Below are 15657 nucleotides of genomic sequence, written 5' to 3' on the forward strand. Positions count from 1 at the left end.
ACCTTTTGCTTTCTTGACATTTTGATGGTTGAAAGACTGAGTTTGATATATTACTTTGCAATTTTAATGGTTTAATTTATACTTTATGGAATTGTGAAAGAGTAAGAGAGTCAAGCATAGGACTCAGTGTAAAAACCCATCTTTGTCGTATAATTATCCTGATGAAATGAGTGAATATATCACGATTCCTAATTTTTCTTTGTGTTTTTATATACTCAAAATATAACATATAGTACAGTGTTTTTTCATTTCTTTTAATCATACACTTGGGATTAAAATGCATAGGCAGGACATATAAATATTAGTCTAAGGGATGTTCCTGGGATAAATTAGGGGCTTGACAAATGTTACAAAATGTTTTTCATATTGAAAAAGTATTACATATAAGAAGCATTTTGATACATTTCATATGCTATATTCTAGAAGCAAAAGATTGAGCATTGAAATTGTTCATAAAACCTCAGATCATATCCCATGGAGTATTAAGGTTCATCATATCAATATTGAGAAAACACTGCAAAGGAAACTTCTTAATTATTTGCTTATGGATGATTGAGACTCAATTTTTTACAGTTTCAAGTTGTTTTTCTTCCCCATCTTGGAGGCATTTGGGCAATACCTATCATTACTATCTTTCCAATTCCTCCCATTTCTTCCTTTCAGAAACCCTATGATGTAATCAAACTTGACTACTTGCCTATTGAATATATCTTGTGTGTTTTGCTTTGTGTTTATGCATATTGTTCCCTCCAACAAAATTAATTCAAATATTTTACAGCTACCTACAGGAAACAATGCACAGTGCTAGATTGTGGGAGACTGGAGAGGATGTTTTGAGATCTTAGAAAGAGGAATGCTTTCCCCCATTTATCTATTAAAATCCAACTAAAATAAGCTTAGTCCAAAGGTCACCTCCTAGAAAGCCTTCTCTGGTCATACCATGTAGAAGGCACAGTCAGTGGGGAAACTCTGGGTAAGGTATAAAACCCTTCAGCCCAGAGGGAACCTGCTAACAATGTCTGGTTGGCTCCCCATCTCCCATAAGGGCTCTCGGCTTTCCTGAGAAGTCAGGAAGTGGTGATAACCTGTTTTGAGATCGAAACAGTGATACCAGGTGGAAAAGTGATACCAGGTGGCAAACTACATACAATAGCAAGTTGTTTATGTGGTCCCACGTGCAGTGTTGCTTTTGTTATATTATATAAATGTATATTTTTTTTCCATTTTTCCACCATCCTGAGGAGTCCCACCTCATCACTTCTCCACTAACAAGGTATATTTTAATCATCTCGGCATGGGGGCTCTAGAAAGCAACGGTATGTTTTGTCACCCCAACTTGGAGGCTCTAGAAAGCAGGATGTTTTACTCACTGGGTCTAGAAAGTAATAGTACATTTTGTCACTCCAATGTGGGGACTCTAGAAAGTAGGACACAACAATACCACCCAGAATAATTTCTTATTTGAATTTTGTACATTCCATAAGTTTCATTCTGTATTTTTGCATCCTTATTATCTTCCCAACTATCTGGGACATAGTAAAGTCTTTAAAAATAATTATTTGCTTTATTATTTATGTGCCTATCTTAGTTTCCCTACTAAATTGTAAGTTACTAGAAGTCAAAGACCCCCAAGTCTTTTTCCACTAGGTATTCACATCTTTGTATTTCCTTTGTTTGTGGGCTAGGCAGCAAACTTTTCTTACAGTAGGCACTAAAAAATTTGTTGAATAAATCACTTGATTTGTCCTTAGATATTTTTCAGTACTTAAACAATCCACAGTAATTTCATCAATGTGGAGTGTTCTTTCTACCAATAAATTTCATTCTGTTTAATTCTTGATTTGTCTTTCTATAAATCTTCCATAGAAACTATTCACTATGTTGAAGGACTTTTCTGGTTCTTTTAATCTTTTATGGCTATAGGTATAACATTTGGGCTGTTAGTTTGTCATCCCTCATTGTTACCCCATGAATGACCTATCTTCTTTTCTGCTTTTACATCTTTTATGTCACTTCTTTAAAAACAAATCATAGTTCTTAATAAGCTACAGTTTATTTATATTCAACAAGAATCTTTTTATTATTCCTTTGGATCACCTACATTTGTAATTCTTTTGAGATCCTAGTATATTCATGATTTATAGCCATATAGTCTCATTAGGTAAATATTATTGTAAAAAAGATGGGCTCTGATAACATGAAATAATTTCAGACAATGGAATATGCTGCATTTTTCCAAATGTGATCCACTTTAATTTTCAATTCATTATGGAAAATCTGTATTAATATTGATATGTGCATAAACAATCTGGTTTTAGGTAATTCTGTTTCTTTCACAAAAAAAAGTGCATTTCATAAAAATATTTTACCAAACTAAGCCAAATCAAACCAAACAAAACAACATCCCAGATTTTAAGATTAGTATTTAAATAGCAACAACAACTATAACAAATTGTTGGATTGTTTATATAATTCCTTTTTTTTTCCTTTTATGTGAGTAGTTGAGAATTTGATTTAGTATGTACCAGTTTTTTGGTATGGGAAAAGTATATTTCAAAAATATTATGTTTTTAGTCAGTTTCCAATTACCTGACCATATGTTGCTCACATTGCAGATTTTCCATGCATACTTGTGTAGTTCCATTTCTAGGAAGGAGTCTGTGACCCTACTCCCAGAATAATGTTCCTGTGCCTCCTGGCAGAGAAAATATTGTCATGAAAAGAAAGACAGCTCACAACACAGATTCTCTCTGATTTTCTCTCACCCGTGCTAAAGACACTTATGGTTGGTTGGTTGGTTGGTTTTAAGTGCTGGGTGTGGATTCAGAATTCTGAAATAATTTTAGAATTCCAGGAACTATGCAATGTTAAGTGAAAATGAATAAGAAAGCTTCTTGTAAATCCTGTCAGCATGCCACAATAATCTGATTAATATGCAGCACCTGCCAAATGGCAATGGTAATTAAAAGTTCATAGTTTAATTTACTTTTGTCCTGGTGTTTCCCCATATTCTATGGTGGGAAATCCCAATATACAGAACTAAAGAGTTAAGAAGTCAAAGCTTCACTTCACTTGTATTAGTATTAATTACCTGTGCAGTTCTTGGATAATTGAAGCAATTATTCTTCATTTCAGCTCCAGGGCCTGGAATGGATGGTTTCACTGTATAATAACAATTTGAATGGAATTTTAGCTGATGAAATGGGGTTAGGAAAGACCATACAGACAATTGCACTCATCACTTATCTGATGGAGCACAAAAGACTCAATGGACCTTATCTTATCATTGTCCCCCTTTCGTAAGTAAAGAATTCCACACTTATCTTTCTGTGCATTTGTAGATCAGCCTATTAATAGCTTGCCCTTGTTTTATGCTTAATGGTAAAATTTAGTAAGCAATCAGATAATATATATTATACCTAAAAACATTCTCCTCAAATCATCAAGTTATTGGCTGGTATAGGCAATGAAATCCAATGATTTTTCAGCCATTAGTGTTCCATCCATTCAGTAGCCATTGTACGTGATATAATTTAGTACTTATTTCTTAAGTGAACAACTTAAGAGGAAATATTTTTTAAACATTCAAGTTTTTAAAAGACTCATGCAATAGATTATAGCTTTAAAAGCCCCTAGAATATGATAGATGCTTAGAAAATATCAAATTGAATTGACTTCTATCTCACTTGATCACATTTTTAAAAATATACCATCCTAAATATAAATATTTTACATAATTCATGTTGAACTGAATTGTAAGCAATGCAGTGCTTGGAGCTGTGAACTTCTGTACTTCTCTTTGTGCTATGTCTTGATGTCCACTCTTTCCTCTTCTGCCTAAAGCCTAAAAATTCCATAAAGACTATCTTAAGAGTCTATGTGTGGATTCACATGTCATTTTATCATTTGGGTTTTGCTCACTGGTTTTATATATTTGAACTTGGTGTAAATTTTTTTTTCTCTTTAAGTTACAGCATTATTTGAATAAGAAACCACCATGTATAAAAATAATATAGTGATTTTTCTCTCTCAGATGAATGGAATGGGATCACTTAGACCTGGTAGGAACCTTCAAGGTCATTTAATTCAATCTCCTCATTTTATAGATTAGGAACTGAGGATACCCTCTTATGATTCAATTCTGGAACTAGCTCATTGCTTCTAGTACAATTTCTGTCTTGTGAGAAAACTTTATTCAGTCGTGGAATTGTAAGAAAACCTTAATGTTTTGTTTTATCCTAACCCTCCATGACTGGTAAGCTAGACAGCCCCTACCTACTATTTAGAGACTCTTAACTAAGGATCTAGATTGTTCAAAGATTGATGCAATGAGTTTTTTCACAGTTTTATATCTTAAGCAATCCATGTGAATTATTTGAAAACTGGCCCAATGCTGGTTAGTCAGTAACTGTTTCTTTGTGCTTTTGATTGAATATAGACACTTTTCTGATTTCAGAGAATTGCACTTGTTCATTCTCTCCCTTTCAACCTGGAAAGCCCCTAATCTGTCCACCAATAGGAAATGAGATAACCTAATATATCCTATTTTTTAATCTGCTTATTGTTATTTTTTAAAGAATAAAAATTTGTTTCCTCCTGTATCTGGAGTCCAGTGCCAAACTGAGGAGATTGGTCCCAATTTGTTAAGTGCATTTGGAATTCATTGCTTAGTAAGTCATTATGCTTGGAAACTCAAACCTCTATTTCCTGAGTTATTTCCAATTTCACCCTCACAGGAGAGAATAGAGTCACTTCTCCAAGGTCACACAAGTGGTAGAACTGAAATCTGAGTTCTCTGACTACAAATTCAGTCCTCATGACCTCAGCATTTTGATTATATTTTTAATCAATGTTTCTTGAAAAGAATTTTCATATAGAACACAAGTTCCAGTCTAGTACAATATTAGAAAATTTGTTTTAAAACACATTGAAGAGCTTTTTCTACATGTCTCTCTCTGTTTCTGTCATTGTCAATTTCTCTTTTTTCTCTGTGTTTCTTTGTTTCTGTCTCTGTCTGTCTGTGTATTTCTCTCTCTCTCACTCACTCTCTCTCTCTCTCTTTCTCTATTTGTCTCTCTCTCTCACACACACACACACACACACACACACACACACACACACACACACACACCAGCTTCTTCATGGAAGGTATTTTTTTACATTGCTTTGTATTTTTAGCTTTAAAAAACTCATTTACTTTCAAATTGTCCATGGTTCTTGAAAATTCAACATTCATTCTGGAAATTCACATTCTGAATCATATTCACAAACATATCTTATTGTTAATTTGCTTTCCTTTTCAGTAGCTATATATAGGTCTTCTTTCCTTTATATAAGATTTTTGGTGTATATTTTTCAAGTAGATTTATAATGTTAAAAAACAATGTTTATAACAATATTTATTTAAATTTCTCTCATTGCCCATATCATTAAAAATTAGAGAACTTTATAAGGTGAAGGCTACAAATAAACAAGCATACTTTTGACCACTGATTCATGTAAATACTGTCTTTTTTTTTTTTCTTCTATAGGACTTTATCTAACTGGACATATGAATTTGACAAATGGGCTCCTTCTGTGGTGAAAATCTCTTACAAGGTTTGAAATGCTGCTTTTGTATACAAATCTGGAAAAGTAAAAATAGACCATATTTTCTTCATTCCATATGCACATCTGTGAACTGTATTTGGTTATAAAGTTTTGTCATGTACATCATGTACTAAACAGTGAGAGTTAATCATCTCAAGAAGATTACTGTAATAAACCATAATTACTTTCAGATAGTGAAATGCTGAAGAAAATTGTTAATTATCATATTGCAAGGTTTCTGATGAGAGTAATACAAATGATAAATACTGCACATTCTGTGTATTGCTGAATGGTTCACTGTCGGGCTCCTGCAGTTCCAACTGTTCCTATAAAGTCAAGCAATTACCAAGGACACTCGCCTGCCTGCTGAATACTTCCATAGAAATGGCGTTTTTCAATCCAGCAGCCCGTTCTCCACAACAAGGTCACTGTCATTTTCTTTACTCTCATTCATTTTTTGGTCTTCACTGGGTCAAACATTTTTCAGGGCCTGGAAGTGTCCAGATGTGTGCCATTGATCCAAGCCCTTTATGATAACATGCATATTCAGTCACAGTTTTACCCTATTAAGCAAAGATAGTGAGAAATAATGGACAAATACTTGTTTTTCAGGGCACTCCTGCTATGCGCCGATCGCTTGTTCCACAACTTCGTAGTGGAAAATTTAATGTCCTTTTAACTACTTATGAGTACATTATAAAGGATAAGCACATCCTTGCTAAGGTATGGTTTTCATTTTTTTTATTTTTAATTTTTATTTATTCATTTATTTTGCTGAGGCAATTAGGGTTAAGTGATTCACTCAGGGTCACACAGTTAGGAAATGTGTCTGAGGCTGCATTTGAATTCAGGTCCACCTGAGTTCAGAGCTGGTGCTCTTATCTCTTGCACCATCTAGCTGACCCTTTTCACTTTTTTATGTTCAATTAAAGATCACCTCATTAAGGTAAAAACAATTTGAAAAATCAAGTTGACATATATTTGGATCATTATATAGTATATGCTTATTTTTAAGAGTAATAAATATATTATGGCCATAGTCTTTCTTTTATGCTTACTTATTTACCCTGAGACTTATTGTATTATTCTTGTCCCTATCCTTTTGATATGGATAACTGGTTTTCTCTTCATAAAAATTTCATATAGATTTTTTAGTGTCACTCCTTTTTTAATAGCTCTGAACCTGCTAGTGGAGGACATAATTATTTTTGTTGCCCTGGGTTATTTCCAGAAGTGCAGATTCATCCCTTTTATTTCTTTTGTCTTTTCCCAGCAAAGTTAGAAACTCTCCATATGGTTGTTTTCTCCCTATGAACAATTATCCTGGCTACTCCTATGATTTTCCATTTTCAGATATCACCTGGTAAAAGTTGGGCTGTTACTTAAAATTATTGATGTATTTTCTTTTTATTTGTTTCTTTGGAAAACTGTTTTATCTTAAATCCACTCTTCACCTGTGTTCTGGATAACCTTAAATTAGTATCATTTCTGCTAGCTTTTAAAGAGAATCCTATTTTTAAAATTTAGAAATAGATTTTTTTATTTTTGTTAGTTAAAATTAGCTTATATTTACATAAGAACTATATTCTACAAAATGCTTTCCCTATAATTCTGTGATGTATAAGAATTCTGTAAGTATAATATAATTCTGTGAGTATAAGAATTGCTATCAACTCCATTTAACAGAGAAATAAAGTGAGGCTCAAAGAGGTTGTATGACTTGCCTAACAACATATATCTAGAAAACATCAGTGTCAGTTATTTTTATTACAAGACTGCTCAATCCACTATATAAAATTGCCTTTATTTAAAACATAGAACAAATGATTTGAAGTGCTATAGTTACAGTTCACTTTCATGGAACAAATATTAAAATTGTCTTATAATTTATAAGTAATTTTCCCATTCTTTGAGATTTTTTGTTTTTTGATTTTGTTTTTAACTTAGAAATGTGGATTTATTCATGATTACTATTCTACCTCTCTATTAAATCTTTTCTCAAAAACCTGAAATTTCCTTTGAAGGTATCATATGAGGAAACAGAATCAAAGAAACATATGCCCTAAAGAGATTGGTCACTTGAACTGGCATTGAGTATACTATTGTTACCCTGTTATTTGTCTTTGAAGAAGAATTTGGTGAATAAAAAACAAGACCTTTAGGTTATTATTATGAAAATATTTTAAAATGTGATTTCTTTTTTCCTAATTTGTCTTTTACAAAAGATTTTCAACATTCTTAAGTTATTTCTGCTTGTAAAATGTTAGAATCCTTACAAAGTGTTAACTCATTAGAGTTAATAGAAACAATGCTTATGTGATTGGTTCACACATTAGAGCTCACACCTTTAAGAAAGTTTATACATTAAAGCTTACATATTAGAGTTCAGAAATTTGGGAGATTCACAAGTTACACCTCTCATAATCCCACTCTCGGAGGAGGAGTCAACCCTTGAGTTCACACCTCTAAAAGAACATAAAGAAGCTGAGTCAATGGAGGGGTCTGTTGAAGATATTGAGAGCTACAAATCAATGAAGATTCAGTTGAAGAGATTGAAAGCCAGAAGTCAGTCAGTTGAGGGGATTGAGAAACCAGGAGTTGGGAGTTGAGCTAGAGGCAAAAGCTGGCAGAGGAAAAAGACTAGCAATGAAAGTTCTCAGAACCAAAGAAAGATAACTGGACTATTTTGGAAGAGACAATAAAAGATTGGATTTTAACCTCTGGCTGCATTTGAGGTGATTATTGATTTGAATTGAACCTAAGACAGCTTCCAGAAAAATTCTCCAAGAAACCTGCTCCCAGAGAGAACAAATCATATTCTAGAAAAGAAGAAAACACCATATTTTGGCACCCAATGTGGAGCTGACAGGACCCTTATCCCAGTGGAAAAGCCTTCAATTCTGATTTGAGTGGAAAAACCTCTTATCCTAAATCCAGTAGAAAAGTCTCCTCAACCCAGAAATTAGGGTGAGTACAACAAAGAAATGTTGTTAAAAGAGTTAAAGTTCAGTTAAGATGGGACAGATGTTTAGAAAACAGCCTTCTGGGAGATGTGGGAAAACAGGGACACTGATACATTGTTGGTGGAATTGTGAACACATCCAGCCATTCTGGAGAGCAGTTTGGAACTATGCTCAAAAACTTATCAAACTATGCATACCCTTTGATCCAGCAGTGTTTCTACTGGGCTTATACCCCAAAGAGATACTAAAGAAGGGAAAAGGAACTGTATGTGCCAAAATGTTTGTGGCAGCCCTGTTTGTAGTGGCTAGAAGCTGGAAAATGAATGGCTGCCCATCAATTGGAGAATAGTTGAGTAAATTGTGATATATGAATGTTATGGAATATTATTGTTCTGTAAGAAATGACCAGTGGGATGAATACAGAGAGGACGGGCAAGACTTACATGAACTGATACTAAGTGAAATGAGCAGAACTAGGAGATCATTATATACTTCAACAACTATATTGTGTGAGGATGTATTCTGATGGAAGTGGATCTCTTTGATAAAGAGAGCTAATTCAGTTTCAATTGATCAATGATGGACAGAAGCAGCTACACCCAAAGAAAGAACACCGGGAAATGAATATAAACTGCTTGCATTTTTGTTTTTCTCCCCAGGTTATTTATACCTTCTGAATTCAATTCTCCCTGTGCAACAAGAAAACTGTTTGGTTCTGCACACATATATTGTATCGAGGATATACTGTACATGTAAAGGAGTGCTTGCTATCTGGAGGAGGAGGTGGAGGGAGGGAGGGGAAAAATCGGAACAGACGTGTTCTGTGAATGCAAGGGATAATGCTGTAAAAAATTACCCTGGCATGGGTTCTATCAATAAAAAGTTATTTAAAAAAAAAACAAAAAAAAAAAAAAACAGCCTTCTGTTTCTGTTCAAGGAAAATGTTTAGAGAGCATTGTCAAGGTTATAAAAAGCCAAGGTTTGATTATAATTTTGCAACAGATCAGTGAAGTTTTAGAAACTGTAAAGTACATATATCCTTGTTTCTCTAGAAAAAGAATTGGATCTAGAGGAGTGGAAATTAGTAGGAGAAGATATTTGTCAATTCTACAATATAAATGGATCTGACTCAATTTCCAAATATAGACTTAATACATATAACTTAATATAATTAGGAAATTATATAAGTGTTAGAATGAGGAAAAAGAAGAAAGAGCAGGAAGGGGAGGTGCCAACTAAACTAGGTGAAAAGGAGGAAGAATCAGATAAGAATGGAGTTAAGTACAATTTTAAGTGTGATACTTCACAGCAAGATAAATTAGATCATTCCACATCTCATGACCCTCCCCCCTCAACCCTTCATGGGTGGAGGAAGAAGGGGGAGGGAGAGAGGCAGAAACACAGTCAGCGTCTCCTGTAAAGCAGAATATGAGAAGATTAGAAGAGGCATTAATTAAAGCAAAAAATGAAGGAGAAGATATATTTGATTTTGTAAATGCATATCCTGTGATTGAAAAGCTTGACCCTTCAGGTCAAAAAGAGAATAAATACACTCTTTTTAATTTGGAAAAAATTAAGGATTTGAAAAAGGGTTGTACTCTTTATGGGGCTACATCCTCTTATGCTAAGCTGTTACTAGATAATTTATCTTATGAACTCTTAACCCCAAATAATTGGAAATCCATAGCTAGGACATGTCTAGAACCTGGACAAAATTTGTTGTGGTTTTCAGAGTTTCGTGAATTATGTAGGATTCAAGCCTAATGCAACAGGCAAACAGGAACTATTGGACAAATCACTTTTGACCAACTAGCTGGTGAAGGTCAGTATGGAGAGAATCCAGAACAGATTTATTATCCCATTAACAATGTATGAACAAATTTCTAAGGTTGCAATAAAAGCTTGGGGTTCTCTCCCTAGACAGAAAGATGGAGATAAAGCCTTCACAAAAATAGAGCAAGGTCCCAATGAACCCTTTGCAGATTTTGTGGGATGTTTGCAAACAGCTGTAACAAGAACCACTGGAGAAAATGCAGCTACAGAAATAATGACCAGATATTTGGCTAAGGAAAATGCTAATGAGGTTTGCAAAATAATTATATGGGGACTAGACAAAGATACTCCTTTAGAGGAGATCATAAGACACTGTGCCACAGTGGGCACAAATGCTTATTATACCCAGACTATGATGAACATGGGAAGACAGGGTCCCTCTTAGCAAGGGACTTCTAGAGAAACTTGTCAATGTTTTCAGTGTGAAAAATAGGATATCTTAGAGCTCAGTGTAGATATGGAGATAGAGTGAGAAGACAGGGTCAGAGAAGACCTAAAACCCCATGTCCAAAATGCAATCAAATGCTTCAGACTGTAAATTGACCCAGAGAAATGAGAGGCAGGGCCCAGCTCCAAGATATCAATCAAAAGACAGGTGAGGCATGATGGCAGCTGAGGTTACACCCAGAGAGTCTTTAGAAGGTCAGGACTCTGATGTTATCAATCAGCCTAAAAGTAATCACATGGCAGGAAGAGACTACAGTTGGGGAGAATACAGGCTTTTTAACCCAACAGGGTAGTGTCCAGTGCAAACAGCTCCAATGTAATTGCCAGGATGATGATGAGAAATCCCAAAAGTAGTAAATAGAAGGGAATTAGATAGGTTAACTGCCTGGGAGAGAGGGTTTGCTTGTGTTCCTACAGATAGAGAAGGAAACAGATGGAGAAGGAAACAGATGGGTGGCAACAAGCACCTGGAGAGAGACAGAAAAGGAGAAAAAAACCTCAAAACAAAGGAGAGGATTTAAGAAACATCTGACACTGAAAGAGCATGATTGACAATGAGATTGTTAAAGAAACTTTAAAATCTTCAGGAATCATTGGATTCCCTAACACAAGATGAGACTGTTTCAAGGACTTGAAAACCAGGAGGAATCATTGGATTCCTTGAGATGAAAAATTGTTGATGAGACTATTGCAGTACTTCAAAGCTTGTAGGAATTATTGGATTCCTGGCACATGAACTAATGGACAATGGATTCCTTTTCGATTATTTCTTATGGACATGTATAAATTCTTCATGTTGATTCATATTATTTGTTACATTACTACTAGCCTGTGTTATATTGCCATGTGCTTATGTAATTTATGTAATTATGTGTAATGCCTCCCATATTGATGGATTTATGTATACCTGTTTTAAATGTGCCCCTTCAGAAATCCACTAATCTGATTTGATTTTCCATTTCCTTTGGTGTTTTCATCTCCCTTCCTAAGAAGTCAGGGAGGGTGTGTCCACCTTTTTTTTTATGGTGTTTTCACTTATTTTTTGAGCAGTCAGGGAAGGCATGATCACCTTTTTGGGGGTTCTCACCTCCTTGAGGAGTCAGGGAGGTCATGACCACCTTATGTTCTAAAATCCAAAGAAAGGGGGAGATGTTAGAATCCTTATTAAGTGTTAACTCATTAGAGTTAATAGAAACAATGCTTATGTAATTGGTTCACACATTAGAGCTCACATCTTTAAGAGAGTTTACACATTAGAGCTTACACATTAGAGTTCAGAAGTCTGGGAGATTCACAAGTTACACCTCCCATAATCCCACTCTTGGAGGAGGAGTCAACCTTTGAGTTCACACCTCTAAAAGAACATAAAAGGAGCTGAGTCAGTGGAGGGGTCAGTTGAAGATATTGAGAGCTACAAATCAATGAAGATTCAGTTGAAGAGATTGAAAGCCAGAAGTCAGTCAATTGAGGGGATTGAGAAGTCAGGAGTTGGAGTTGAGCTAGAGGCAGAAGCTGGCAGAGGAAAAAGACTAGCAATGAGAATTCTCAGAACCAAAGAAAGCTAAGTGGGCTATTTTGGAAGAGACAATAAAAGATTGGATTTTAACCCCTGGCTGCATTTCAGGTGATTATTGATTTGAACTGAACCTAAGACTGCTTCCAGAAAACCTCCCCAAGAAATCTGCTCCCAGAGAGAATGGATCATATTCTAGAAAAGAAGAAAACACCACAGTAAAATTTATTGCTTCCTTTTTGTGACTTAAAAAATTGATTCATTGACTTTCTCAAAGGTCACAGATCTAGTCAGTGGCAGACAGAAGAAAAGAATTAAAAATCTCTTGATTTACATTCTAGTTCTCTGTAAACTACATTAGTAAGCAAGATAGTTTAAAATGTAAATATTATTCTACATGTTTTTTTATCTAGCAACTGCTTTATCTGTTGTAGCAACTACATGTCTGCTACATACATAATATTTTAACACTGATCTTGTGGTTTGTAGAGGAGGGGAAAAGGGTTTGGGGTTTTTGTTTATTTTTGTTTTTGTTTTTTGTTTTTAGCATTTTTTGGTGCCTTGACTTCCTAGTCTAAGTACTTTTTAATTTTTTCCCCTGGATTTACTTGTAATGAGGAAATAAGAAATTTAGATTATCTAGTCTTTCATCCATATAGTGTGAAATATTTCCCTTGCTCTAGAAGGACTTAAATCCTCTGAATGTTACTGCTGAACATAGCTTAGAAGAAAAGGATAGGCACAGAAGAACATTTCATAAAATTCTTGCTTTCAGAATGTGATTAGCATTGTGGAATGATTTGAGAGAAGGAGAATAGTGGTGAGGCAGAAATGGGAAGGTTGTTTGAGTATATACGTTTACAAGCTATACCCTCTATTTTGCAGATGAAACTTGATGCTTATCTCTTATGTTTCCATGGTGTAAAGGACATAATAGTAGACTCAGGATCAAGAAAGAAACTTGGGTCAAATTATACTTAATATTTGTATGACTAGGAGTAAGTCACTTAATTTTTCTAAGCCTCAGTTTCTCTATCTGTAAAATGGGTCATGAGGATTGAAGGGAAAAAAAAGTTTGCAAAATATTTATAAACCTTAAAGTGCTATATAAATGTTACTTTCTTTTCCTTGTTTCTCCATAATTCCCTCCAAACATCCATATTCTCCTAAATTGTTTTTGCATTGCCTTTTCTTTCAAAGCCTCTGTATCTTTATCTTGGTTTTTACTTTGTTCTGATTTTTTTTTCCCTTGGAGCAATGAAAATAGCATAGCCAACCCAACAACCTAAGAAAAAAACTTAAAACAGAGATGATGTCATCCACAAATGCCTGTTAATAAATTACTATGGAGTAGTTGGCCTCTGAGACTTCTTGTGCTACCTACAAAATGAATACAATAGTAATAGGAATCTTTTCAGCTTCACTAAAGGATATTATAATTGGTTGGAACAGGCCTTATGGCATGGTGAAAACAGCCCCAGTTCTGGGGGGCCAGGGTTTAGGTAGACACTTTATTTGTAAAGGTCATTCCTTCATTAGTAGGAAATATGACAACATCTAAGAAGAGGAAGTTTGTGTTGTTTACCTTCTCATACCTCATTTTGGCATGATGGACAATCTACATGTTGAAAGTATTTGTAATTTTTCAGAGTTTGTTCATGTTATGATTTTCCTACACTGATATAGATCCGGTGGAAGTACATGATAGTAGATGAAGGCCACCGTATGAAGAATCACCACTGCAAACTGACTCAGGTCCTGAACACTCACTATGTGGCACCAAGACGGATACTCTTGACTGGGACCCCGCTGCAGAACAAGCTACCAGAACTCTGGGCCCTTCTTAACTTTCTTCTTCCTACAATTTTCAAGAGCTGTAGCACATTTGAGCAGTGGTTTAATGCCCCCTTTGCCATGACTGGAGAAAGGGTACTAGTTTAGCCTTTTATTTTTCATAGCAAATATCAAAGCATTTAGTTGAAATTAGACTTTCTTACAGAGGATTTCAAAACAGAAATACTGTAAATAATGACTTCCAATTTGAAGTAGGTCATAGGCTAATTACAGATAAATTGTTCCTCCAAAACCAATTTTCATAATATGTGGGTCATACTGACTATATGTATTTATGTAACCATCCTCAGCAAGAAGCTTTTTAGGTTTCACAAATATTTTTGACCAATAGGAATGCAAAACATGAATAGAGCAAAGGAAAGACAAGCAGCTGATCTGTTGAATATGTTTTTGGGTCATTTTACTTCTAAACTAGGAAAAAAAATCAAACAAGTCCCCTTTCAAACCATTTGTTGCCTTTCAAAAACTTGCATATAAAGTATAAGTCAAATGAGTCAGCTCATTTTCTGCAAATTTTGTGTAAAACTCCTTTCATTTTGACTGGCCCAGCCTAAAGTTATGGATGTGTGTGTGTGTGTGTACATTAGAATAAGTCCCCTGAATATTTGACTATATCTTCAAACATTTCTTTAATTTCACTAATTGTTCTAATTTACATGATTCATATCTGAGAGAAACACACTGTTGTAAGGAGGGAAAAACTCAACAACTTGTGAGTGCTGATTTCTTAGCAGCAGATGTAGATTACCACAGCAAGACATTTCAGGGAAATTATTTGGCTTGAATTCCTCAGTTCTCTCATATGTGGGAAATTTTGCATTTAGTAAGATCATTGGATTACAGTTATGTAAACAGTGAAACCATTATAGTAGATAGTTTTTTAGAAGTCTCTAACTTAGAATTTTCTTACTGTAGAGCAAATAAGTGAGAGAGAGGAATAAGAAGAAAAAAAGTGAATTACTGACAATAGGGAAAAAATGGAGGAAACCATTACTGTAGTAATCAGTAATACCAAAATTAGCTTGACCTTCATAGTCATTTTGCCCATTTTAGGTTCAATACCATATTTCCTAAGTAGTTTTCTATATATTTTGCTATCTTCTCTATTCCATCTTTACCATTCCCAGAAACAGTGACCTTTTTAAAGCTAATTGTTGCGTTAAAACAAGCAACGTACTTCTAAAAAACCCAATTCTGTTTGAAAATTAAGAAAAATAAACACATTATTATTATTATATTGCATGCCATTGCAAGCAGTCATGACTGAGTGGATAAAGGACATACTTTGGGCTGATGATTTGATTTTTTTTTTTTTAATATTAGTCATGTAGATTTAGGCATAGTTGGCTTTAGATGGTAGTGTTTTTTAAAAGAAATGATCAATTATGTACTAAAACTTCATCATAAAAATCTATTTTGTAACATGATTTTAAAAAAGAAGAAGTAAATTTGATACTG

General features: G+C 34.5%; 1 protein-coding gene across 7 annotated transcripts in view; it reads left to right on the forward strand.

The window, feature by feature from the left end:
- Positions 1-15657, forward strand: part of SMARCA2 (SWI/SNF related, matrix associated, actin dependent regulator of chromatin, subfamily a, member 2) — a 241370-nt gene that overhangs the window by 101766 nt on the left and 123947 nt on the right. For 6 of the 7 annotated variants that reach the window (XM_051962447.1, XM_051962452.1, XM_051962456.1 and 3 more), the window contains 4 exons: positions 3136-3299; positions 5532-5598; positions 6202-6312; positions 14032-14274. In XM_051962447.1, the coding sequence (XP_051818407.1) occupies positions 3136-3299; positions 5532-5598; positions 6202-6312; positions 14032-14274 (585 nt within the window). The remainder of the gene's footprint in view (positions 1-3135; positions 3300-5531; positions 5599-6201; positions 6313-14031; positions 14275-15657) is intronic. The other variant, XM_051962470.1, reaches the window with a different exon arrangement.

Source organism: Antechinus flavipes, chromosome 1, assembly GCF_016432865.1.
Source record: "Antechinus flavipes isolate AdamAnt ecotype Samford, QLD, Australia chromosome 1, AdamAnt_v2, whole genome shotgun sequence".
Classification (NCBI taxonomy): Eukaryota; Metazoa; Chordata; class Mammalia; order Dasyuromorphia; family Dasyuridae; genus Antechinus; species Antechinus flavipes.